Source organism: Carassius carassius, chromosome 19, assembly GCF_963082965.1.
Source record: "Carassius carassius chromosome 19, fCarCar2.1, whole genome shotgun sequence".
In the NCBI taxonomy this organism is placed as follows: Eukaryota; Metazoa; Chordata; class Actinopteri; order Cypriniformes; family Cyprinidae; genus Carassius; species Carassius carassius.
The window spans coordinates 7487207-7514197 of NC_081773.1; the positions used below are offsets into that span (position 1 = coordinate 7487207).

The 26991-nt window shown below is 38.4% G+C and overlaps 1 protein-coding gene across 1 annotated transcript in view; it reads left to right on the forward strand.

The window, feature by feature from the left end:
- Nucleotides 1-26991, forward strand: part of LOC132095641 (collagen alpha-1(IV) chain-like) — a 66220-nt gene that overhangs the window by 30724 nt on the left and 8505 nt on the right. Inside the window, exons 4-39 of the mRNA XM_059500777.1 lie at nucleotides 814-858; nucleotides 1028-1072; nucleotides 1183-1245; nucleotides 1397-1450; nucleotides 1566-1592; nucleotides 2354-2431; nucleotides 2573-2635; nucleotides 2737-2772; nucleotides 2873-2911; nucleotides 3159-3251; nucleotides 3366-3401; nucleotides 3737-3796; nucleotides 4072-4107; nucleotides 4245-4289; nucleotides 4389-4421; nucleotides 4573-4633; nucleotides 4724-4759; nucleotides 4850-4996; nucleotides 5089-5166; nucleotides 5245-5328; nucleotides 5411-5481; nucleotides 5803-5994; nucleotides 9031-9199; nucleotides 9288-9380; nucleotides 9481-9585; nucleotides 9855-9952; nucleotides 10058-10208; nucleotides 17992-18105; nucleotides 18214-18381; nucleotides 18468-18557; nucleotides 18687-18839; nucleotides 19087-19185; nucleotides 25882-25971; nucleotides 26248-26387; nucleotides 26602-26728; nucleotides 26843-26923. Of these exons, the coding sequence (XP_059356760.1) occupies nucleotides 814-858; nucleotides 1028-1072; nucleotides 1183-1245; nucleotides 1397-1450; nucleotides 1566-1592; nucleotides 2354-2431; nucleotides 2573-2635; nucleotides 2737-2772; nucleotides 2873-2911; nucleotides 3159-3251; nucleotides 3366-3401; nucleotides 3737-3796; nucleotides 4072-4107; nucleotides 4245-4289; nucleotides 4389-4421; nucleotides 4573-4633; nucleotides 4724-4759; nucleotides 4850-4996; nucleotides 5089-5166; nucleotides 5245-5328; nucleotides 5411-5481; nucleotides 5803-5994; nucleotides 9031-9199; nucleotides 9288-9380; nucleotides 9481-9585; nucleotides 9855-9952; nucleotides 10058-10208; nucleotides 17992-18105; nucleotides 18214-18381; nucleotides 18468-18557; nucleotides 18687-18839; nucleotides 19087-19185; nucleotides 25882-25971; nucleotides 26248-26387; nucleotides 26602-26728; nucleotides 26843-26923 (3100 nt within the window). The remainder of the gene's footprint in view (nucleotides 1-813; nucleotides 859-1027; nucleotides 1073-1182; nucleotides 1246-1396; nucleotides 1451-1565; nucleotides 1593-2353; nucleotides 2432-2572; nucleotides 2636-2736; nucleotides 2773-2872; nucleotides 2912-3158; nucleotides 3252-3365; nucleotides 3402-3736; nucleotides 3797-4071; nucleotides 4108-4244; nucleotides 4290-4388; nucleotides 4422-4572; nucleotides 4634-4723; nucleotides 4760-4849; nucleotides 4997-5088; nucleotides 5167-5244; nucleotides 5329-5410; nucleotides 5482-5802; nucleotides 5995-9030; nucleotides 9200-9287; nucleotides 9381-9480; nucleotides 9586-9854; nucleotides 9953-10057; nucleotides 10209-17991; nucleotides 18106-18213; nucleotides 18382-18467; nucleotides 18558-18686; nucleotides 18840-19086; nucleotides 19186-25881; nucleotides 25972-26247; nucleotides 26388-26601; nucleotides 26729-26842; nucleotides 26924-26991) is intronic.

A 26991-nucleotide genomic window follows, 5' to 3' on the forward strand; every position in this document is an offset into this window, starting at 1 on the left:
ATAATGGAATAATGAAAACTCCTCACCTCACACAGTATGTGTGGAACCAGCTATTTTATTTAATTTTTTTAGAAGGACACATTAGTCCAGCTAAGTACAAAACATTACCCGAAGAAGTGACTTCGTAAACTACAATGAAGTAACAATAAACAACACTTATCTCGTACATTTGTAAACAAAAGTTTAGCATTTAATACATTTGTAACATACAGTATGACAAGTTGCATAAATGGTAAGCCTTGTCGTGAAACAGGCTGATGGATCATTTAAGCAAACTGATGATATTCAAAGCATTAAACTACTTGGCTCAAGATAGTTGGTTCATGTTGCATTTGCAGCCAAATAGTTTACTGCTTTACATTTAAATAGCTGGTTAGCATTCACCAGAGCAGTTCCTCTGAAACCCGCCACCTTCCCCAGCTTCACTTGTATAGATCTGCTAAGGGTTATTCTAAACACTACTTGTGCAGCAGCAGTATGTCTGAAATACTCTCAGCACCATATTGCCAGCAAGTTCCTGTACTTGCTTTGCAGCAGCAGCAGCAATAATCTACAACTACAGCAAAAACCAACAGCAGCAGCCATGGCCATCCTGCGGAGGGGGGTGCAACAGGGCCCCGTGCCTGAGGGTACCAACCATTATACAAATGGTGACAAACACTGTGCTGTTAAAGCTATACATAACCCTATATTTAAGTATAGTTATAACAGCACAGTGACTGACTAAGTAATGACCTTAGTTAGCAAATGCAATTGAGCAAAAGCAAACATGAATTCAGTGTTCTTTCAGTATGTTTTTCTGTGTTCCCCCAGGGAGATTCAGGGCAGCCAGGAGCTCCAGGACTTAAAGGAAACAGAGTAAGTGTCCATAAATGCTAAATAAATATCTTATGTTACAATATAGTCATATTTTTAAGGCAGCTAAATAAAAAAAATGAATTAATTTTTCTTAAAAGCAACACTATAACAATGTATATACAATTAACTTTTACAGCATTATTCATCATAGAGATTTTTCTTCTTGTAGGGCCCACCTGGTGTGGCTGGTTTCCCAGGACATCCAGGTATTCCAGTAAGTAGAATTTCTTTTCAAAGAAAATGTATCATCATTTATACATTTTAGGAAAAACATAAACTTTCTGCATCTTTGTATGTTTCTGCTATTGCTTTGATTTTCTGCAGGGTCTTCCAGGTCTAGAAGGTGCACCAGGACCTCAAGGAATCCCAGGCTGCAATGGAACAAAGGTACACCATGTTTGTTGTTTTTATGAAATTTTTTATCCTTAAAAAAGGCAACTTGACCCTATTGGGATGTGCCTCTACTTCAACAGTCTTCAATTATTCAGAATATACTGAGTGGGGTTGAATAGAGGATTTTTTAATTTGTGTTTTGCAGGGGGAGCGTGGTTTTGACGGAGTTCCAGGGGTTCCGGGAGTGGAGGGACCACCGGTACGAGTAGTTTTATGTCATGTGTAACATTATGTTTTATAAATCACTATATGCTTTTAATCCAGTCCAACAAATGATTCTCAATTTACCAAATATCGTTCTGAATCTTTCACAGGGTATTCCAGGTTTGAAGGGAGTAAAGGTATGGAGCACATTCAAAATTAGTTTTGCAATAAGTCATGAATGGCCATATGTTACAGTGATTTTACCACAAGTATGGTGTCTTCTTAAAGCAATTCACCATTGGCTTTTAATTACACTTGGCTGTCTATGAAGCAGAAACACATGATTTTTTTTATATCTGGGTGCATCAACATGGAAAAAGAGTACACATAAATAGTTTACCTATACTACAATATAAAGCTGGTTGAAAAAAGTGAAAGTGACATGACATACAGCCAGGTATGGTGACCCATACTCAGAATTCGTGCTCTGCATTTAACCCATCCAAAGTGCACACACACACCGTGAACACACACCCAGAGCAGTGGGCAGCCATTTATGCTGCGGCGTCCTGGGGGGGAGTTGGGGGTTTAGTGCCTTGCTCAAGGGCACCTTAGTCGTGGTATTGCCGGCCCGAGACTCGAACCCACAACCTTAGGTTAAGGAGACAAACTCTTCTAACTATTAGGCCACAACTTTCAAAACACAATGGAACACAATGTGAAGCATGAAGAGTCTCTAAAACAATTGTAACCAATGTAAAATCAATATAACATACAGCCTCGAGTGCATAGATGCTTTTATAAAATGGCAGTAATATGGTAGAAGACATCACTAATATTATAATATAATATTAATAATGAAAAAACTGTCATTTTAAGTTGTATAGATCATTACTTATTGACGTGTTTTGAAAATGTTGTAGTGAAGTTTGTGTGCGCTCATATTTTCCTCTCATAGGGAGATCCAGGTGGTATTATCGGAGTACCCATCCCTCAGAAAGGAGACAGGGGCTTGCCAGGACAATCTGGTTCACCAGTAAGGATTTTAATGCCCCTCTTTGTGTTAATGTTAAATTACTATTTAAATCTTCCTATCTTGTCTGTATATGTTAACATGTTCTGTTCTATTGTTACCAAACTCTTATTCTCTAAAATCGTATTCTCAAATTTTTTCTAGGGACTAAAAGGTAATCCTGGACAACAAGGGCCATTCGGTCCACCTGGACCAGTGGGACCTCCTGTAAGTCTGATGTTAAAATATCTAAAACAAAGGTTAGCCTAAAGCACAACTAACCAACACCAGTGAACTTGAATCTCACACCATGCAATTTTTCTTTGAAGGGAAGGCCTGGTGACCATGGCCAAAAGGGAGAGCCGGTAACTGTTCCACTCATCTGAAATCCTTTGAAAATCTGATAACATTTGGGTCTAGACTTAGTAAAATGACCAGAGTCTGTCTTAACTGTCCTTGTTGTAGGGTGACAAGCTGACGTTTGAGGGTGAGAAAGGACAAAAGGTGAGGAACCAAGGGTTAAAAAATAAAAAAAAAAACATCTGGCATTAGAACCTACTGTGTATGGCACTTGCAGCATATGCTTCAGCCAGGCAAACATAAAGTAATAAACTAGATCTGCCTAAGTACTTCCTGCTAATAAAAATGTTTGGAAGCTGACAATATGATACAAACAATAAGCATAAGGATCAAACTTTTAGGTTTAGCCTAACTAATTATAAAAACATGTCCTGTTTCTTTTTTTTTTCAGGGAGAAAAAGGTTTAACCGGTCCTCCCGGTCCACCAGGGACATCAGAGGGACATGAAAGCCCTGGCACAACAATTTATATTCCTGGACCACCGGTATGGTATCATCAATATTTGCACGTGTGTTTTAAATGTCCAGATATGTGAGGGCTACATTTTTTTTATCTAAGTCACATTGTTCAGTGTCCATGTGTCTTGCATATTTTCTAGGGTGAAACAGGCTCTCAAGGAGAGAAAGGGGATATGGTAAGTGGCAGGACAAAATTGTGGACTCAAATATAAGTATAACCACATTGTATAGAATCAATTCTATAATTATAATCACATTAGAAATTCTGTTATACATTTTGTATATATTAAAATATATTATAACATCATACAAGTCTGTAATTACTACTACAACAACTTATACAGTACTACTACTATTAATACAAAATAATATAGTCTGAGCTGCAAAACAACATGTAACCTTTGTTTAAATCTTCGACTTTCTGAGTTTGGCTAATAATAGCTGTTTTGAAATTATATGTAAAAAGGGAATAGCAAAAATAATTAATTTTGCCTTTGCCCTCATTTCCAAGGGTATTTGTTCACCATATCAATATGGAATTAAAGGTGAACCAGGACCACCAGGGCCAATCGTAAGTGAGCTCCACAAGTTTGCATAAAACCTGATGATCATCTTCATAGAGTATCTTTAACCTCTGTACAACGAGCCACATTATCAATGTCACTCATTTACTTTGTGCACTATTTCAAGGTTAATGATCAGTCTTAAATAACTGTGTTCATTTAAGCCATAACGTGTCTTTTAGTACATCTTGTTTTTTATCAGTGAAGATTGTTGACCTACTATCTCATCATATGATAGTATTTATATTATGTGAAATCAGAACTTCACTTTATGTTTTCAAAGGGCAAACCAGGGAAAGATGGACAGAATGGAGAGAAGGTATGGTGATCTTGGAGAGTGACTTCCGATCTCATCAGCAATGCGTTTTTGTTAAATTTTTTTGGTAGTTAGTCATACTCTTTTAATTTGACTAATACTTTAATCAGATTCTTTTTGAATCTCTTTGATTGTGATAGGGGGATCGGGGCTTTTCTGGTACTCCTGGACATGATGGCTATAAGGTAAGTTCACTACTTCTTGAAGGGTCATGATGTGCCTCTAGACATAATTATTATATATATTTTTTCATTTATTTCTATTATGACTTTTGTTCATGTTAGGGGGACAAAGGAGAAAGAGGACCACCAGGATATGTAAGTGGTTATCCAGCTCCATAAAAACTGAGATAATGCCTGCTGTATTGAAACTCTACTGAAGACTATCAAAGCCACACACTACTTCCGCACCTGATTCACTCAACAATTTTATGGACTGGTAATGGGTAATTATAATATTTACTTACAGGGTGGTGGTCTTCCTGGCCCTCCTGGCCCTCCTGGCCCCCCTGGAGCAGAAGGAGAGACAGGTGATGTCTGAATAATGTCTTGTCAGTATCCAGTTGCCCTTCAAATTCTGCAGTGCCTTTATTTGTTCATCTGTTTTCTACATTAATCAGGTTATCCAGGAGAACGTGGAAATCCTGGTCCCCCAGGTGAGAAAAGCACACTCTGATTAATTGCTAGAATTAGGTCTGCATAATGTTGTAGTTTACAAAAATGATCATGATCATGGTTTACTGCAGGCCGGTATATTCCTGGTCCTCCTGGACTTCCTGGCCTCCCTGGAGAGATTGGCCAGAAGGGAGATAAAGGAGATGATGGACTCTCTCTTGAAGGTCCAAGGGGAGCTGATGGACAACCTGGCCTCCCTGGAGAACCAGGACCGATCAGTAAGAACCTCTTAAACAAAGATAACTTTTTTTTGTCAAGCTGTAATATCATTCCGCAAAAAATGTCACTGGCGTGGTTATTTCTATTTTAGATAAAGACTGTAACATTGAAAAAGGAGCTCAAGGCCCTCCTGGACCTGCTGGGTTGCAAGGAGAGATAGGACAGAAAGGTGAGGAGGTCATTCAATCATCCATTAGTTTACTCTAGTTTAGGTTTAATCAAAATTGGCGTTTCTCTGCTCTTTCAGGTGTTAAAGGTGAAACATGCACTGAGTGCACTGTTTCTGGGCAACCAGGTGTGCCTGGTCCTCCAGGGCCAAAGGGTCAGCAAGGTGAGAAGCAATGAACAAGGCTTTGTTTTGGTATGTTTGTTCTTTCTGAGATTATGCATCACGCTGGATGTTTTCATTTTAGGTTATCCTGGACAAGCAGGGAGTAAAGGAGAGAAGGGTGTGACAGGACCACCTGGGCCTGATGGAGTTCCTGTATGTAGATTTTCCATCCTAATTAAACATTTATCACTTAGTATTGCAGGTTTCTTTTTTGTGACACCCTGGATACAAATGCATCAGTAATGCACTGTACTCACCAGGGGTGCTGCTATGATTTCTGGACCCCATGGAGAGCATATTGACCTTGTTAGAAATCATTTTCGGGCCCCCTCTAACTTGTCAGGCCCTTGGAATCATCCTAACCTTCCCCTCCATTACGGCACCCTTGGTGACCACTGTAAATGTGGATGTAAACACTACAGAATCCTGTCAATATAAATTTGACCTTTCTTTTCGCTTTTCCTTCAACTTTAGGGTCAAGATGGCTCTCCAGGTTTAATGGGTGCCCCTGGCGCTCACGGTGAGCCTGGTGATGTCTATGTGGCTCCAGGGCTGAAAGGAGATAAGGGTTTACCTGGTACTACTGGAGACAGAGGGTTTCCAGGTGTTGATGGGTTCCCAGGAAAAGATGGCCGGCCAGGGCAACCTGGACCAAAGGGAGAGCCTGTGAGTACAAAGTCTGAAAGATCCAAAAAAACAGTCTTGACAAATTGTCACCTCAGAATTATAAGGTTCTCTCAGACATTTTTGGTCAAAATTGAGTTATTCACATATTCATATTCTGTTAAAACTTATTTACATTATGTGATGTTTAGTTTTTAAGTTGTGTAAATTTTGGGACTTTTTATTTATTTATTTTTTTACAAAAATATTCTATCTACATAGTCGAACTCTAACTTGGTTCTATAAGGTTTTAGCTATGTGAGTCAATCAGCACTTTAAATGAACACACAAGGACCAATCAGGATCAGTTTTCTTTCTCATGTTGCCAGACTGCGCCACGATTGCAGAAGAGAGCGCAGAAAAATGCAAAATCAGTGAAGAGAGGACTAAATAATTTCACACAATGCGATGTTTATTAGAAACCTCATGACTGACTATTTTATTTATGATCGTCAATGACAGCAGCTCATATTCCAAGGAATTTGATTCTTTTTGTGTGTTTTGCTGTAGCTATTGCAGAGTTATTTTCAGTTAGACACCACACTAGCCAGCAGTGCTATTAAAGGGATAGTTCACCCAAAAATCAAAATTATGTCATTAATAACTCACCCTCATGTCGTAAGACCTCCGTTTATCTTCGGAACACAGTTTAAGATATTTTAGATTTAGTCCGAGAGCTCTCAGTCCCTCCATTGAAGCTGTGTGTACGGCATACTGTCCATGTCCAGAAAGGTAAGAAAAACATCATCAAAGTAGTCCATGTGACATCAGAGGGTCAGTTAGATTATTTTGAAGCATCAAAAATACAATTTTGTCCAAAAATAGCAAAAACTATGACTTTATTCAGCATTGTCTTCTCTTCCATGTCTGTTGTGAGAGAGAGTAAAAACAAAGCAGTTTGTGATATCCGGTTCGCGAATGAATCATTCGATGCAACCGGATCTTTTTGAAACAGTTCACCGAATCGAAACTGAATCGTTTGAAACGGTTTGCATCTCCAATACGCATTAATCCACAAATGACTTAAGCTGTTAACTTTTTTAATGTGGCTGACACTCCCTCTGAGTTAAAACAAACCAATATCCCGGAGTAATGCATGCACTCAAACAGTACACTGACTGAACTGCTGTGAAGAGAGAACTGAAGATGAACACCGAGCCGAGCCAGATAACGAACAAAAGACTGACTCGTTCACGAGTCAAGAACCAGTTGTATCAGTTTTCGGATCACCAGTAGTTCTTTCGGACAGTTCGATTCAATAAACCGGTTGAAGAAAACCATTCACCGGTTCTTTTGCGCTCGACATAATGGCGTCATTGGCGATGATTGCCCTTGATTTAAGCCTTCAGTTTACCCGCGCTCATAACACTAGCACAGAATCAGTTCAGAATCAATCACCAAAAGAATCAGTTCGGTTCAGACGCTCTGTGTGTCATTCTGCTTCACGTTGAATCACACATGTGCAGTATCATCAGTTCCTCGCTTCTCGAATCGGACTCGTCTGAAAGAAACGGTTCTTGACTCGAGAACGAGTCAGTCTGTTGTTCGTTATCTATTTGTTTTGAACTCTCTCACAACAGACACGGAAGAGAAGACAATGCTGAATAAAGTCGTAGTTTTTGTTATTTTTGGACCAAAATGTATTTTTCGATGCTTCAAAAAATTCTAACTGACCCTCTGATGTCACATGGACTACTTTGATGATGTTTTTCTTACCTTTCTGGACATGGACAGTATACCGTACACACAGCTTCAATGGAGGGACTGAGAGCTCTCGGATTAAATCTAAAATATATTAAACTGTGTTCCAAAGATAAACGGAGGTCTTACGTGTTTGGAACGACATGAGGGTGAGTTATTAATGACATAATTTAGATTTTTGGGTGAACTAACTTTAAGAGGATAGGTCCAGGTTTTGTAGTCTATTTGCTTTATTTCAGTATTTCATTGTCATACGAGGGAAAGTTTTGTATATGTTTTAACCTTGATCCATCCTGTGTACTTGCACCGAAGTATATGTACTATGTAGCAATAAACTCCACGCTATGGCACACTGGATTAAAGTGTATACTTCACTAAGTGAGATGAAATGTTACATTTTACATTGTTGGTAAAAATGGAGTTGTTGCATAGTCAAAGTAATTTTAACATTTTAAATGTGAAAGATTTTGATTATATATATATTGTCAGTGAAACATTTTTCAATGTTTATTAAACTTTGTTAGAAATCTTTGCTGAAGCAATGTTTATCTGTTTGTCAGTTTTTTAGTCTTAAAATGTTTTAAGACATAAAGCAGCTACTGTAATACATCTGACCAGGACTTTATTCTACAGAAAGTGGGACAGGTTAAATGGCTTTCTCTCTAGACATCAGTATGGCTGAAATAACATGCTAATGTTTATTGTTGTAATTAAGACCCAATCAATTAAATTGTTGACTTTTTGACTTTTAAGGCTTAATTTTGTAAATTCTAAACAAAAGGAAACTTAAACTTAAATGGTACCCACCATATTGCCTTCCTTCACTGGACAAAATATTTAGCACTGCCTTGTTTATGCTTAACAGGAACAAGATAAAATATGAAATAAATGTCATACAAACAATTAAACTTAACTTTCTCTTGCACGTAAACACATTGTTACATCACTAATATTATGTTTTAAAACAAATTATAAGCAAACTGTTTGTTTCTTATTTCCATAATTCCAAGCAATTTTGTTTTTTATTTTTGTTTATACATTTGTATTTACACATTTGTTTATAGCAATTTTGTTTGTACATTTAGAATACATTTAGGGACCCTGTAATTTTCATGTTTTAAATAAACTTGTTCCCCATATAATTTTTTGCTATATAGAATGCAAAAACTTTGAAGCTCAGTATCTCAAAATTACTCAGAATGCAGATAGAACCTTATCATTCCAAGGTGACAAAACAGCTGAATCCACTTTTACATCTAGTTTACAGTGATCTGAATCCCTGAGTCTATACTGCTGTGTTTTGTTAACCATGGAGTATTTGCTTTTTTCTGGGATTAGGCTAGATTTGGTATTAAGGGTGATCGTGGCCTGGATGGAGAACATGGACTTCCCGGTCCTCCGGGTGAGAGAGGTCCCCCAGGTGTTCCAGGCATAGGTCAGCCAGGTGAGCCTGGTGAAAAAGGCTCAGCAGGTTTCCCTGGTGCACCAGGAAAGCCAGGGTTACCAGGTCAGTGATTTAGACTAAAAATTTGCTTATCCACTGGTTGTCATTGTTCTGCTCCTTAAAACAATCACAATCTCAAATAACTTTGTAGGACCTAAAGGTAACACTGGTAAAATTATAAGTTTACCTGGACCTCAGGGTGCCCCAGGACCTCGTGGAGAGACTGGCAGACCTGGACTTCAAGGTAAATTCAGGTTATACCAATGTATTCCGGCTCAAAAACTTGACTCAGTGCTCTGATGCAGAGCTGGTTGTACTGATGACTCTTTCACTTTATCACTCAGGTGACATAGGTTTTCCAGGTGAGCGTGGACTTCAAGGAATCCCAGGAGACAAAGGTGACCCTGGACAGTCAGGAATCGGCCTTCCTGGGCCCCCAGGACCAAAAGGCAAGTACCATATATATTGTCTATAAGTGTCAAATTTTGTTTTAAGGTGAAATGCACTAATACTCTGCACATTTATCTATTAAACCTAAGATTTCATAATTGATAAAACAGCTATAGTTGCAAAGATTCTAGGTTTCTATGAATTATAATGTTAGTCTTTATTCTGTCTGACTGTGATAATTACATTTGCAAAAATGGGAGACAAATTATGTTTCATTTATCTAATCTAAACTCTGTCATCTTTTTAACTGTCCATTTCCCTCTTCTAGGATACTCTGGGATTCCAGGTCCTGCTGGGATTCCAGGAGAGCCTGGTCGACCAGGTCAGGATGGCTTTCCTGGTCGTGCAGGGACACCTGGGCAAAAAGTATGATGGCGGATGTCATTTAGACCTTTTCATGTATTATGGTTGTATAGAAAATGATAAGAAATGATATCACCTTGTCATTGACCTTAAATTTATCATATACAGGGTGAACCTGGCAGGGGTCTTCCTGGTCCTAAAGGTGCCACAGGTCAGCAAGGAGTTCCAGGATTTCCAGGGGAAAAAGGATATCCTGGAATGCCAGGGGTTCCTGGAACTGAGGGACGTACTGGGCCACCTGGACTACAGGGAATCAAAGGTACATTTACTGTGTTAGCTTCACATAACACTTTTGAATAGATTATTTAACATGTAATCTGAAAGTACTTTTTGAGCTCACTAAGGAAATTTTAACAAACAATTTTGTTCATTGAAATTGAGTTTGGAAGTTGTGAACAAAAGAGTGTAAACATCTGAGCATTTGAAAAATATCCTGGTGGTTTTACTGATGCATTGCCAAAAGAAGAAAAATAATTGTTGTGGCTTTACAAAAAAAAAAAAAAAACTGTCTGGGGAAACTTGGTTAAGTTAAATAAGTTAAAGAACTAATGAAGATTACCCTAGGTTCCAGTCTCATTTCAGCCTAAACCATGAGCAGTTTAATCTTCTGGGAAAATTTGGGCATAAAAATTTGGCAATTACAGTTCTTTTTTTAAGAAAGCACTTCAAACAAACATTGGGTGAGAATGATGATTTTCAATACCACACAGTCATTGCAGATAATGCAAACAGTCTGGTGAACTTTCACTCTTGTATGGATGCTGATAAACAAGGTGGAAAACAAGTTGAATAGTTCTCTAAAGCAATGGGAAAAGATGTGAAGGGCCACTGACTGAAGACTAGTCATGTTCTGAATAAATTGCATAGGTTGTATTTAGCATGCTTGAAGGAACATAGAGCATTGTAGCAGTTAATTTTTGTAATGACATACGCTTGGACCAGAAACCAAGAGTGAAGAGGGCAGGGGCAAAAGGTCACTAGACTGTAGCAGCTCAAAGAGAGAACAATGGGCAGTAGGGACAGTGGGGGGGTGAGGTGGATTTAGTCTCCTGGATACCTTTAAGAAACAGACAACTAAGTTGTTCCTTCCCACCAGTTGGATGGGGGGTATCCCTTATCCAGCAGTTCTTGCATGAAGGACAAAATCAGTGATATGTCGTAGGAGGTTGGGTCTTTACCGCAGGTTGAGCACCAGGCAGAGAAAACAGACTATTTAAGGGCATCGAGGTGTCTTTTAGACAGAGCCTGAGAAATAGTGTTTAGATTATGCCTGGTGAGGTTTGCAGGCTCCCACCAATAGGCCAGAGGTGCCAAATTGTCCTGTTAACCTGAGAGAAGAGATCCCTGCTCAGGGCAATGGGCTACGAGCAGCTGAGACAGCTCTGAGAACCAATGCTGGTTTCTCCACAGCTGGGCCATTAGTAGAACCTTATGTTCTTGTTCCCCAACCTGCCTGATTACCTGTGGGATCAGTGCATTTGGGGTAAAAGTGTAAAGAAGGAGGTTTGCCAACGCATCGTGGGCCAAAATGTCCCTGTCCTTTGAATAATGAGTTGGATATGAGAGCTCTGCCTTGCCAAAGATCTCCTAGAATTTCTTCCTTTTCAATTTTTATAATTATGCAAACAAATAAAATAATTACAGGTAACAAATCAAATATAAAATATACATGAGAGCCAACATGATTTGTCTCTGTAAGTGGGTGTGTGTGTGCGTGTGTGTGTGTGTAAGTGTAAGTGTATAAGTGTGTAAGTGTAACTGGGTGTGGGGATGGATGTACAGGTGCTTCTGAATAAATTAGTATGTTGAGTAAAAGTTCATTTATTTCAGTAAGTCAACTCAAATTGTGAAACTCATGTATTAAATACATTCAATGCACACATACTGAAGTAGTCCAAGTCTTTGGTTTTGTGATGATTTTGGCTCACATTTAACAAAAACCCACCAATTCACAATCTCAACAAATTGGAATATGATGACATGCTCATCAACTCAAAACACCTGCACAGGTTTCCTGAGCCTTCAAAATGGTCTCTGACAATCACTGACACCCTTCACAAGGAGTGTAAGTCACAAAAATGAATTGCCAATAAGCTGGCTGTTGACAGAGTGCTGTATCCAAGCATGTTAACAGAAAGTTGAGTGGAACAAAAAAGTGTGGAAAAAAAAGATACACAACCAACCGAGAGAACCGCAGCCTTACGTGATGTGACACACAGCCAAGTATGGTGACCCATACTCAGAATTCGTGCTCTGCATTTAACCCATCCAAAGTGCACACACACAGCAGTGAACACACACCCGGAGCAGTAGGCAGCCATTTATCTGCTGGTGTTGGTCAATTGTCCATTGTTGGTCCAAAGTCACTGCACCCGTTTACCAAAAAAAATCTTGGAGCACTTCATGCTTCCTTCTGCTGACCAGCTTTTTGAAGATGCTGATTTCATTTTCCAGCAGGATTTGGGCACCTGCCCACTCTGCCAAAAGCACCAAAAGTTGGTTAAAAGACCATGGTGTTGGTGTGCTTGACTGGCCAGCAAACTCACCAGACCTGAACCCCATAGAGAATCTATGGGGTATCGTCAAGAGGAAGATGAGAAACAAGAGACCAAAAAATGCAGTTCAGCTGAAGGCCACTGTCAAAGAATCCTGGACTTCCATACCACCTTAGCAGTGCCACAAACTGATCACCTCCATGCCCGCCAAATTGAGGCAGTAATTAAAGCAAAAAGATTCCCTACCAGTATTGAGTACACTTACAGTAAATTGACATACTTTCCTTAAGGCCAACAATTCAATTTTTTATTGGTTTTATGAAGTATTCTAATTTATTGAGATTTGATAATTGGTGGGTTTTTGTTAAATGTAAGCCTAAATCATCACAATTAAATGTACCAAAGACTTAAACTACTTCAGTCTGTGTGCACTGAATTTATCTAATACATGAGTTTCACAATTTGAGTTGAATTACTAGAATAAATGAACTTTTCTTAATTCTAATTCTAATTTATTGAGAAGCACCTGTATATATCACTTATCACAGAAAGCAGTATCTGCCAATACTGATTACTGATACAGACCTTTTTAAAGCTTTCTTTTTATAATTTATAACTATTTATAGTGATACTACAATCAGGATTTTTAGACATTTATTCAGGGCCTGAATTTCATTTTTGAATTCCCCTTTTAGGTGACTCTTGTGAGAGTGGAAGCAGCATGGATTGTGCTTTCACACAGAGCCCTGCATGGGCCTCAGAATTTTTTTGTTTTGTTAAATATATAAAAACAATTTTTTAAAGTAACGACCAAGGGGTCAGTGGCAGCCTTTTCAAATCATCATAACTTACCTAATATAAATTTATAGATATAAAACAGTTCAATTATATAACAATGTTTAAACTTTAAACCTAGACAAATGAACGTTTGTGTGGAGACTCTTAACTTCATTTGTAACTGCAAAGGGTCTACTTTTAATTGTGTGCACTCACAATATCAACAAAACATTGTGCTTTTATAAAATAAAGGAAACAAACATGATGTGTTTTCTGAAGTCTTGTCTTTAACAGGAGTACAAAAATTAACAAAACTCAGCGAATACATGCCTCAAAGGCATGATAAATATATCTATAAAAAGCTTTAAATTACTACTTAACAAAATAAAACAAATCAAAACCAAAAACTCTTTCATTATAATCATAATCTGTAAAGATGCACTCCTCTATAAAGGCACGTCTAATGAGTTTATTAGTAAATAATTCAAATATCTCCTGATGATTTCCCGTCACATTTATGGTAATTACTTTAGGCTTAATAAGCTTAAGCCTATTGTGTACATTTGAACACAGAACTGTTCAGCTGCACTGATGGCATGCTACTGCTTCTGCTGTGGGACACGAAGCAGAAGCCGCTCTTGACAGTCATGGTAGCACGGTCTCATGTTGTTTCCACCAACACGGCAATTTTTTTTCCACACAAATTGATGGATGTCTAAAATATACAAATAAAGAGAAGCCTAAAACAGGCCCAAGGCTCAGCTCGCATCTGAACTATGACATGAAAATTGGCCCGAAGCCTGGCACAAGGGAGGCGTAAAAAAGTTGGGGTCCATTGGGACTGGGCTGACATGCATGGCTCTACTTTCACACAAGATTCCGCTACTGATCCGTGGCTATTTACCACAAACACAACATTTATCAAATCTTTCACAGACATGTTTAAACACAATGTTTGCCTATACGCAACACATTATTCAATGCTTTTACTTTTGCATTTACTTCCAGATTCTTATATTAAGTTGTTCAAGCAAGTGGCAAAACATTTAGACTACTTTTCTTATGTGATCACAAACCATTGACAAAAAAAGTCTTTATCTAAAAGTGCTTTGTCCCTTTAAACCTAGTCAAAAAGCCATGTGTGTTGACTCTGGAACACAGTAGACTTTAATAATATGCATTTATGATGTACTTACAAAATTTTTGTCTCAATCCATGTTCATATTTACTGCAAACAATGCGCTTTTACTTTAATTCAGTGCCTGCAGTGTAGCAATAGACTCGGTGCGGAAATAATCTCGGCACTGCAGCAGACGCACCGCTGTGTAGAGGGAACACTTTAATTCATTGACATGAGCGTGGAAAAAATATCCACCATGTATGCACTGCAAACGGAGTCAGGTGAACCTGGCCTTATATGTTTGCTCTGCGAGTGTGCATGAGCGTACGGTCTCCAGGAGAGTGTGCGAACACTGACAAGAATTAAAAAGAAATGCAAATGATAAACTTTATTGACGATGTGACACTGCCTTGACTGTGCAAGTGACAATTCCTGTGTCAACTGTGCTTATACAGATTTGATGTGTGGCAATTTAAAGCTATTTGATCATTTTGAGAGAAAGAGACAGAAAGAGTGTATGCAGTGACCCACTAATACTGTTTATGAAATTATGTCTCTCACAAGGGTTTCAATTACTTTAGAAGTTATTTAATGAAGAAATATGAAGGTGAACACCTCACCTTCAGCATTATAATTATTTCACCCACGCTGGACAGGGACTGAGGTGGTGCTGCTGCATGTAATGCCAAATCTCTCACAGCAGTGTCATCAGACTGAGATCATTTTTTGAGATCTGCCTTTTTAGCAATTTGATGACATCACTGAATTCAATGTTAACTGCCTATAATTTTGTATTATTGATTTCCCTGCTGTGTCCTTATTTTGATTGAAATAAGAATATTGACTTGCCAAATATTTACAAAATATTTACTGTGATAGAATTCTTTAGCATATGAATTAGGAATTGGGTATTTTTTTATTGATTAATTCATTTAATTAAAATCTATATTTTCTTTATGTATTATGTGTTGCTTCTGTTGGGTTGTTTATGTTGATGTCTTTTAGTTCTTTTATTTTTTTGTTCCAGTCCTGCTTGTCATTCCTACTTCTTCCTTTTTTGTAAATGAAAAGTAAAAAAATTGTTTGTAAATATATATATTTTTTAATCTCCCATAATTTCTGAAAAATCTGTACATCCACTCCTCTGTGGGGACATTTTTCTATGACAACATGCTGCTTCATGGTTCATTTTAGAGCTGAAGATATTTGCCCGAACCTGACGGGACCCGATGGGACCCGACGGGTTCGGTCGGGTTCGGGCTTAATTTATATAATCTTACTTGGGCTCGGGCTTGCGCTCCGGTTTGCGAGGTAAACGAGCGGTCATGTGATGTATTTCGATTAGCGCGAGAAAGATGCGAAAATGAATGCTGAGTAGGTGTAATGGAGGCTTGCCTCTGGCAATTACGTTTTGGTTGCACCAGCAACTAAAACAAAGTCTGAAGTGTGGAAAAGTTCCATGTTTATAATGAGAATAATTAGTGAATAATGACGCACCATCAGTGAGCGCAGGAACACGCTGAAGCCACTTACAGTGGATGCAATCATTTTCCTCCACAAAACATTTAGGCTTAGCCTAATCTCTGTGAGTAAAGGTTTTTTAAATGAAAAATAAATATTAATTGAGTCCTAAATGCATAACGTGGACAGAGTATTTACGTGAATGTTGGCATTATTCTTTTATTAAAATGTCAGCTGCTAGTGGCGAAGCAAATCCGGCGGAGCCTTTATCTTAATTTCGTTATTGCCAAATACCGTTAATTTAAATCTTTATTAAAAATGTATCTTAATTTAATTTGTTAAAAAAGACTTGTTTTTATTGGTGCGTTGGTCTATTTATAGGCTAAAGGAGCCTATGCCTGTTTAGAGTGCTGAGATGTTAAGATGTCACAGAGTACTTATTTTATTTCTTTATTCCAACTTCCAAATGGTCTAGTCAACGTTAGTTATGAATAAATTATGTTAAAACATGTATAAATGACTCATTCTTGACAAAAGGCAAAAGAGCTGTGTGCGTGCGCACATTTGAATAATTTCAAGCTGTAAACGGGTTCGGGCTTTTAAAAAGCGGTCAATCAAAACGTACTTGTCGGGCTCGGGCCGAAAACCTGTCGGGCTCGGGTCCTGTCAGGCCTAACTTTTATGGCCCGATTACAGCTCTAGTTCATTTTGTCTGGTACATTTCTTTGCTGTCAGCGAACGCAAGTTGAGCTGAGCCCATTCCAAGAGGTGCTCTGCCAGAATGAAGAGGGGCTTCGAGGAGAGCCCTCACTGGTGATTTATGTAGGACACCACAGTCATGCTGTCTAAGCGGACCAAAACATAGTATCCCGTTATGTCCATCAAGAAGATCTGAAGGGCCAGCATTTCCAGGCAGTTGATGTGTAGCTCTTCTTCCGCTTTTTACCAATGGCCAAAAGTAAGTTTGCCATAGCACAGAGCTCCCCAACACATGTTGGAAACATCTGTCTTCCTCTTGCATACTAACCCCAGGGCCACACCCTGCTCTATCCACTGAGAGTTTTTCCAAGGGGCCAGAGCTGTTACACAGGCCTGGTCTACATTGATACATAAGTGTCTCTGAGATAGCAGCTCTGCATCTGTCTAGGCTAGGACAAGCCAGTTGTCGAGGTACTGTAATTAAGAGTGCATTCCATGTCCATGCACTTCGTTAAAGTGTGAGGAGCCAGAGACAGTCTAAAGAAAAGGACCACGTGATGATAAGCCTCTCCCTTGAAGGCAACTCTCAAGAATTGTCTGTGATGGGGGCAATGTGGATTTGAAAGCAAGTGTCGTTAAGGTTCAGAGAAAAGAACCAGTTGCCTGGGCGTATTTTCGACAGGATCTGTTTCAATGTAGTCATTCTGAACGACCGTTTCATGAGGGCGCAGTTCATGTGTCTGAGATCGAGGATGGGCCACAGGCCACCCTCCTTTTTGGGGACAAGGAAGTAACGAATGTAGAAACCTGACTCGCTCTGACTTGGAGGAACTGTTCCATGGCTCCTTTTGCCAGAAAATTTGTCACCTCAGAGTGCAGGACGTGTGCGTCCTTGCTCTGAACCAAGGTGGGGACCATGCCACTGAAATGTGGGGATCTTCGAATTAATTTAAGTGAATAACCTCATTTAATTATCCCCAAAACCTCTCTGTATGCCTTCTTTTTGTAAATGTGATTTATTTTGCCGGCTATCACAGCAGCTTGTTGTATGGGTGCATGAACGGGCCCAGCATTTACAACAAACAGATTGTCCTCGGGACCCAGAACTGAACTGGGTGCTTGGAGGAATACTCGTCGGAGTTTGAGGGGTGGTCCAGCTGTTTAGAGACTTTACCCTTTCCTCTTCCTGTCCGGCACATCAGGACGACCTGCGGTGGGGTCTTGAAAGGCATAACTGTGTTTGTGTTTTTTTTTTTTTATATATATAAATTTGCTTGCGAGGTAGGATTTAACCAATGAGGTGCAGTTTTTATGAGGGCCAGTTCAGACAGGAGGATCTAATCCTTTAAGGAAGGTGTCAGACAATGTTTTCAAATGCCTCAAGTGTTTTCACCTCAAACTGGAAGAGAGTGTTGGAGAAATGGTTTGCATGAAATCAAATGAGATGAGTTCAGTGGGTGTAATAACATAAAATTATTTTGAATTTGCAGGTAATCCTGGACCACCTGGAGCTCGTGGTGCAGGGGGGCCGCCAGGTCCTCCAGGGCCTGGAGAACCTGGACCACCTGGACCAATGGGGCCACCTGGAGACCCTGGACCCCTTGGTGAGTTTTCCTATTGATCAGCACCCAAAAAGATGTACAGTATGTTCATATACCTGCCTAGATGTTCACATGATCCATGGTTTGAAACAAGCTTTGATGATGTCTTAGGTCGGATCGGTATAAAGGGTGAGAAAGGTTATAAAGGCCTACCTGGTTTAGACATGCCTGGCCCTCCAGGAGATAGGGGTAGCCCTGGTGTCCCAGGTGTACCAGGATCTAGGGGTTTGTCTGGGGAACAAGGACCTCCAGGAAGAGATGGCTTCCCTGGTGAACGTGGTGAGCACCCATTATTCCTGGCATTCTCCTTGCGCATGCTTGTATAACCTTAAGATGATTCAAATTTTAATGTTTTTTTTTTTCAGGTCTAAAAGGAGAAATTGGAATCATGGGAATGACAGGACCCCCTGGACCTTTAGGCCCTGTTGGAAACCCTGGAGAGCCCGGACCAAAAGGTAATAGAACACAAATTTAAAACAATTATTATTATTTGGACTGCAAAATATACTTTTATCTTATTATGACAGGGGCACATTCAGAGTTGCATTCGCTAAATCTTAATGATGTTGTTCTGTCTATTTCAGGTGACCCTGGTTTGATTGGGGTCAGGGGAGTGTTTGGTGATCCAGGTCCCAAGGGTGAGAGAGGAGAGCAGGGTCTACAGGGGCCACCTGGAAACATGAGTGATGTTGACATGGAACACATGAAAGGGGAGAAAGGAGACATCGGAGACATAGGTACAGAGAGAGAGAGGGGTTTGTCATAGAGGTTTCAGAATCTAAACTAATGGTCCTATGTTTTGAAGATGATCTAAACAGATGCAATAAAATAACATGAATCTTTGTTGGAGTTTTAAGTAAACTGACACCTCTGGATTGTTGGCTTTCATTGGTGGCTGATCATCATCAAAAATGTTGCTAATTTATGTTGAAATTCAGTGAACTATAAACTTATTAGTCTTTGTATTTTAACCTTAAATATCAGGTGATCCCGGTCCTTCTGGAGAAAAGGGGTTTCCTGGAACACCTGGAGACCCTGGAATGGGAGGAAAAGATGGAATGCCAGGAAAAGATGGAATGCCAGGTTAGATTTAACAGTATAGTTGTTGTTAACCCTCTGAGGTCTAAGGGTGTTTTGGGGACCCGGAGAAGTTTTGACATGCCCTGACTTTTGTGCTTTTTCAGTTTCTTATAAACATAAACATTGCTAAAGTCTGAAAACACTGTATTCACTACAAACTGGGCTACAATAATATGTAAATAGCATGTATGCAGATGATTGTGTTTTTGAAAAAAAAACAAAAACAATGTATATGCGTGGTTAGTAAAAAAACTAAAATTTTGAAGTCGCCAATATAAGGTCATAAAACACATACAGAACAACTGTCAAACCTGGAGATAGTAGCCTAAAATTTTAGCTTCAAAATGATGTGAAAATCATCTTGTTTACTCACTCACAGAAAACAATAAATTGATTTAAATTTTCTAAGAATTTAAATCAGAATTTAAATTTTTTGTTTCAAAAGGTCATTGACCGCGTGATTGACCATGAATATTATTGTGATTTACACCTTAGAAGACAAAGGCCCACATAATGAGCTGCATAATGAGCCTTTCAGTCAGATTTGTGACTGAGAGGGAAGAGTTACAAGAAAAAATGTGAGGATAAAATAAATGTATATATTTTTATGTTTCTAGTTTATTTAGAATATATTTAATTATCCCACAAAATAACTTGAAAATAACTTGCGAGTGCAGTTAAACAGTTTATTAGGAACGATCAAAGCTGACTTAAAAAGCTGAATTTTTAGCATTATTATTCCAGTCACATGATCCTTCAGAAATCATTCTAATATTCTGATTCGCTACTCAAAAAAAAAAAAAAATAAATAAAAAAAATAATAATAATAATTATTATTATTAGTATTATTAATGTTGAAAAGAGCTAAGTATAATTTATTCAAATTTTTTGATGAATTGAAAGAAGAGCATTGTTTGTAACATGATTATTGTATTTATCATCACGTGTGTGCTAAATAAAAGTTTTAATTTCTATATATACTGACTCCAAGCTTTTGAATGGTATAGTGTATATTGTTACACTTGGAGTAAGACTGGAGTAATGATGCTGAAAATGTAGCTTTGATCACAGGAATAAATTAAAATTTAAAATATAGTTTTTCAAATAGTAAGCACTTATTTGAAATAGTAAAAATATTTCACAATATTACTTCATTAACAAAGGCAACTATGTTTTTTGGATCAAATAATTGCAGGCTTGGTGAGCAGAAGTTCAACTATTTACAAAATCATGAAAAATCTTACTGTTCAAAAGCTTTTGACTGGTATTGTGTCGTGTTGAAATATATAAATGATTATCACATACCTAGCATTTCCAAAGTGTATATTGTTTATATGCTCTAAAGGACAAAATAATAATATTATTAAAAAAAATAAACTCCAGGCATCGTGAAAAATTTAGATAATCTGAATGAAACTTCATAATGTTTCACTCTATTAGACATACATTTAGTCAGGAGTTATAGTTTGGAAAAAGTCAAACTAGTTTCAGTTTAATTGATTAATAATAATAATAAAAAAGACTTATGTTTACGATCTCTGCTGGATCAAGCCACTTCATTATTTTTTCTGAGGTAATCCAAATATTATTCCTCTTAGCATATCTTCTTGGGGTGAATTATGTACCAGTGTTATTCCTCTCAGTGTGAAGTGGACTGTAAAAAAAAAAAAAAAAAAAAAAAAACCTTGAACAGTTTCACTGCTTTGTTTGCTGTCTTGTGGGCATTTAAACCCCTCGAGTTTTACCTTGTCTATATTTATATCAATAGCGTGCACAGTGCGTGGGCGTGGTTGCATTAGATATAATGAAGGGAGACGTGAAAGACTGGACATTGCATTGTTTTCATAATTATTTGACTACTAATACATTGCTCCCAGAACATGTAACAAAACTGGAATGTTAAAGTGACCTCGTCCTGTGAGAAGCAAACACAGAAAACCAAGTGTGAATACAAGTGTGAATACATAAACATGGATGTTTATTTAACTACACTACAAGGGGAACATGCACTAGACACAAACATACACACATTAGATGCCAACACAAGGAAGGCATGGATAGAGAGAGAGAGAGAGAGAGCGCGCACTGTAGAGAGAGAGAGAGCGCGCGCGCGAGAGAGAGTAATATTGGTTACACAACCTGTTAAGAACCATCAAAGAATCACAACAAGTTTATTAAAAGGGGTCAAAGCCTAGAAGCGCAACTAAATAGTTAACAAGCTGTTACTTTCATTGGTTCTGTAGGTGCTGAGTAAAGTGTCCTGGTGCATGTATAATGCGTAGATTTCTGTTGGAGTAAAAGCTTTGTTGTTTCATCCATGGGTTGACTGCTCTGAAGTGAAGTGATTGGCAATTTTGTGAGGCCATGTCTACGATTTATATGCAGATGTCAAAAGGCTAAAAGGAATTTCTAAGACATAAACCCAAAAGATCGTACATGATCCTAAGCAGGTGCTATATTTATTTAACCAGGAGAAAACCCCACTGAGATTAAAAATCTCTTTTACAGGGGTGACCTGACCAAGATATGCAGCCAAGGTTTGCAAATACACATATGACAATCAACAATATGTCACATCAATAAGATACCAGTAAAATACAGCACTAGAAGCATTTGCAAATCATTAAACCATGCAAAAAAAAAAAATTGCATTTTCCTTTAAACAGAAGGAAGTGAAGAACAGGCAACTCTATTATATAATGTACAGTGATGTGTAGAAAATTTACAATCGGTAATAAAACTTAAGGCACCATGATACTCAGCTTCCAGGGAGGCAAGAAAATAAGAAGAGGCATGCTGATAAACTATATCCCCATAGTCAAGAATCTGTAAAAAAGTTCCAGACACAAGCTTCTTCGTTGCGTTAAATGAAAAGCAAGACTTATTTCTAAAATAAAATCCTAGCTTCTTCTTTAACTTTTGTCTTAAATAATTAATATGTGAATTAAAATGTAGTTTGTCATCAATTATGATGTCCAGGTAACTTAGTGTATATTCCGACATTAATGCGATCAGATTCCCTTGCAGAGTTCGGAGAACAACAGAACTATCTAAAGAATTTCTAGAATTTAATGATGACATAGACTTTATTTTCTTAACATTTAAGACCAACTTTAAAGTAAAATACCTTGAATAATTTAAGACTTAAGACTCATTTAAGACTTTTAAAACAGCTGTAATGGTGCTGTGTTTTTGACAAAATCCTGATTGGTTAATAGACAAAAGTTTATAAGTGTGTAAATACTGTGTCAATTGTTCACTGATAAAACTTTCCAAGAGTTTTGACAAGATTCATAGTTTCGAAATAGGTCTGTAGTTATCTAATACAGTAGGGTCGCCCCCTTTCAACAGAGGAACAACAAAAGCAGACTTCCAGATCTGTGGAATTTCCTTAGATGTTAAGGAAAGATTGAACTGATATGTCAATGGTGGTGAAATAATATTAGCCACAAATTTTAGAAACTATGGTTCAAAATAATCAGGACCTGATGATTTATTCACATCTAGGTCTTTTTGATGCTAAGCAGACATCAATAGTATTAATGTGACTAAAAACAAACTCTGTTGTCCATAGATGCCACTCTGCATTAAGAAATTCAGAAGTTACGGTGGTATAATTATTAGTCTCAAACAATGACCCAGATGCAGTAAAGTGGCTATTAAAACAATTGAGCATTTGTGATTTGTCTACTGTTTTAATACCCTATTTTGTTAAGCAATGTGAAAGACCTGAAACAGATCTATTACCAGTCAGAAACTTTGTTTTTCAGAACTTACTAGCATTTGCTATTTTTTTTGTTTGATCAAGAAAATAGTCTGCTTTTGCCTTTTTAATCATAACATTTGTAATGAAGGTTTTTTAAATACAACCAATCAGGATTTAAGTTAGTTTGTCTGGCCTTAGCCCATGAAGCATCCTGCTCATGAATAAGGTCAGACAATGCAGTTGAGAATATTTAACTCTATATTTTTAAAAAGGTGCATACATGTTAATAATCAGAATAAAATTGTTTTAAAAATATTTCCAAGCACTTTCAATATCTGGGATTAATGTAATTTTGTCCCAGTCAAATTGAGCGAGGTTCATTCACTCCCCCGCCAGTGGTGTAGTCGGGGCCATACGCAAATATATGCCGTATGCTTACCTTTTTCTGGACTGCTGGACCAGTCGAGTTGAGAGCCGACCACCGAGGCGAGGGAGACCTCCCCCACATTAGGCACTGTTTTTTTTAAATTACACCAAACTGCAAAAAGCAAATACTGCAAAAAGTGTGAAGCGGTGCTACACAATGCGCCCGCCAGCCGTGCACAAGAGCAGAGTCTCCCGCACAGTGGTTCGAGTCTCGGTGCTGGCAGGAATTGTAGATGGGAGGGAGTGAATGAACAGAGATCTCTTCCACCCTCAATACCCATGGCTAAAGTGCAATTGAGCAAGGCACTGAACCCCTAGTTGCTCCCCAGGCACTGGATATATAGCTGCCCACTGCTCCAGGTGTGTGTTCATGGTGTGTTCACTTCTCACTGCTGTGTGTGTGCACTTGGATGGGTTAAATGCAGAGCACCAATTCTGAGTATGGGCTACCATACTTGTCACAACTTTCACTTTCATTAAAGGTTCTGTAATGATGCTGGCTGAAAACATGCATTTGCTTTGAATTTCAGTAATGCCTATCATTATTTTTTTTCTGTCCTGTTTTATTTATTTATTTTGCCAATTGAAGGCCCCATAACCCAGCAGAACAGTCATGAGGGAACTCGTGGGCTGGATATGTCCAGGGCCAAATTTTAAACCTAGTCCAGCCCTGCCTACATACATGCTGAAAAATCCCCTTGCAGGAAGTATAATTAATAAGTAATACAGTGCATAAAATCATAAAATAAAACATTAAACATCAAATTAAGATGAACATTAAAAAAACAACAACATTAAGATATACCTCTAAAGCACTTTTCACAATGAATATAATTCCAAAGAAACAAGTTAAAATTTTAAAGAACTGTAATAATGCGTCGACAAATGGGCTTATATTGAAAAATAATCTTTTGATCAAATATAGAGTGCACTGTATTGATATTACTAAATTACTATTTAAATTACTAATAAACCAACAACAATAAAATGTGTGGGGGTTTTGTATTTTTTTATTTATTTTTTGTAGTGGTGGTGGGATGGGGTTTGGGGGCTGACTGGGTAACAGTAAACCACTGTTTTCTTAAGGACTACACCACTGCCCCCCACCTACAACTCCTGCTGGCACTGAGACACAAACCTGGAACCTTCGGGTTACAAGTCCAACTCTCTGACCATTAGGCCACAGCTGCCCCACAGAATTGTCCAAAGAATTGTTCAAAGAATTGTTCAAATTGTTAAAATAATTAATCAAAGAGGTCAAAGTATTACTGGTAGCTGATGGAGGTCTATAACAACCTACTATAGTAAGCTGACATGACTTTGAAACTGTCAAATTAAGAGCTAATAGTTCATGCTGTTTAGCTACAGATTCTGAAAATAGCATGATAGTCTCAAAGCATTCTTTAACATAAATTACAACACCCCCACCCCTTTTTAGTCTGCCCACTCTAAAAACATTATAACCAGTGAAGTTGATCTTTTTGTCTAAAATAGTTTTGTTGAGCCAGGATTCAGATATTACTACAATATCTGCATTTGTGTTTTTTGCCCAGACATGGAACATATCCAATTTAGGTAACAAACCATGGATGTTAACATGGATAAAACCCAAGCCTGATCTGGATTTTAGTTCAGTTGGAGTAGTAAAAGTTGGGGAACATCTATAAGTAGGATATGTGTAGCATAAGAACTATGAAGCTCTTTCGTCTAACTGATTTACTTGCTACATAATTTCTTATAGTCGGACCCACACAGGAAGAATAATTAATACAGTTGTTCTCTTTCTTAATTAGAGACCAACTGTCTCTGATGTGCACTTGGTAAGGCAACCAGATGAGTAGACCCGCTACGAGTGTGCATACAATAATAAAACACCACATTATCCTTCAAAGTAGAACTCTGAAAAGGCTGCAAAACAAGGCAGTGTATGCCAACAATCCTTCAAGGACCTTCCCCACATGACAGCCGGCAGAAACCTCTACACACTTGAGCCACCAAACCGTTAAAGTCACCGCAACAGCAAACGAGCCCCTACCAATAGACTTGAACCGAAAGCAGCAAGAGGTGCGATGCCGCTGTCACCAAAGCTCAATCCTGTGAACACCTGCAGCAAACACAGAACTCCCCTGACCGTAGCGGTACTCTCCCTTCCACCCAGTCTTGGATCCAGTGCTTGAGTACGATGCAACAGAACAGTAATTAGAAATTCCATATTCCAGACAAACAAAGTAGAATGTTAAAAGTCCAGCTCCAATCCCAAAACAGCGAGCTACTATCAGGCAGAGTCAACAAATTTGAGCCCAGTGTGTTGATACATACAATGTGGTTCACAAACAAATCCACGCTGAAAGAATAGGAATCAAATTAAAGTGATTTAAGCACTGAAAATCAGGTTAATATATGTTTAAACTGGATTTTAAAACAACAACAGTCCATTTAGGCAGAAAAAAAATGAAATGACAATGCACAAACACCAACAGACTAATGAGCCGCCATCTTGGACCCATGAACATGATTCAATAATGTTATAATGAGGGCATTATTTGATTACTGTGGCTTCACTGCAGGGGAAAAAGGAGACACTGGAGTCCCTGGGGAGCCAGGACAAACTGGGGAACCTGGAGACCCAGGTCAGAGAGGAGACATGGGATACCCAGGTAAATATAGTGCTCTCCCTTTCTGCATGTGGGTTAACTTTGTGTTAATGTTAGAAAAATAGGTCCGTCAGGTATAATTTCCTGTATTATATACCTGTGTGTTGGTTGCATCACATGACTTTTCAGTTTGATTTTTCAAATATTATTAATCAGTTGTTAACCATGGTTGTTACATTAAGCTATAGTTTAAATTTAGTGTGAAAAATTATGCTAATGTTGTTTATGTCGTTTGATGAACAATATGTGTTCATCAGTAAACATTTTGTGGTTCTTTAGGTTCAATGGGGCCAAAAGGAATTAAAGGTGTTGGTGGGTCACCCGGTCACCCTGGATTTAAGGGTTCTGATGGCCTCAAAGGAGATAAAGGAGACCCTGGTGCAGCAGGAATAGGCACCCCTGGTCCCCCTGGAGTGAAGGTTTGTTTTGTTGTATTAGTATAAACATCTTTGACATTACTTTGTTCACTGTCACTATGGTTACTGCTAAGGAATATGGGCTTGACTCCTGTTGCATGCTCATTCAGACAGAATTCCAAATGCAGCTGTATGTTGCTGTGGAACCTGAATGTAAATGCAGTTGTCAATCCCAAAAACTGACAGTGTTAACATAGCCTATATCTCATACTTACAGGGAGATGTGGGTGCCCCTGGTTTCCCTGGTGAACCTGGAGAGAAGGGACAGAAAGGTACAATGGGTATCCCAGGGACTCCTGGAACTCAAGGACCTAAAGGAGACATAGGCTTAATTGGTTACCCAGGCAAGATGATTACAGTGTCTAATCCAAATGACATTGAAATATACTTGTTTACCAGCCAGTGATATTTTATTATAATACCAATCATATTTTTATTATTATTATTTTTCTGAGCAGGCAGTCCAGGGAAACCAGGTGAGAAAGGTGTCAGTGGGTTGCCGGGGTCTCCAGGAGATCCTGGGTTTCAAGGACGTCCAGGTGAGTCAAACTTACATTCTCCTTAAGATTTATTTAAGGCACACCTTTAATGTCCCCTGCTGAAAATC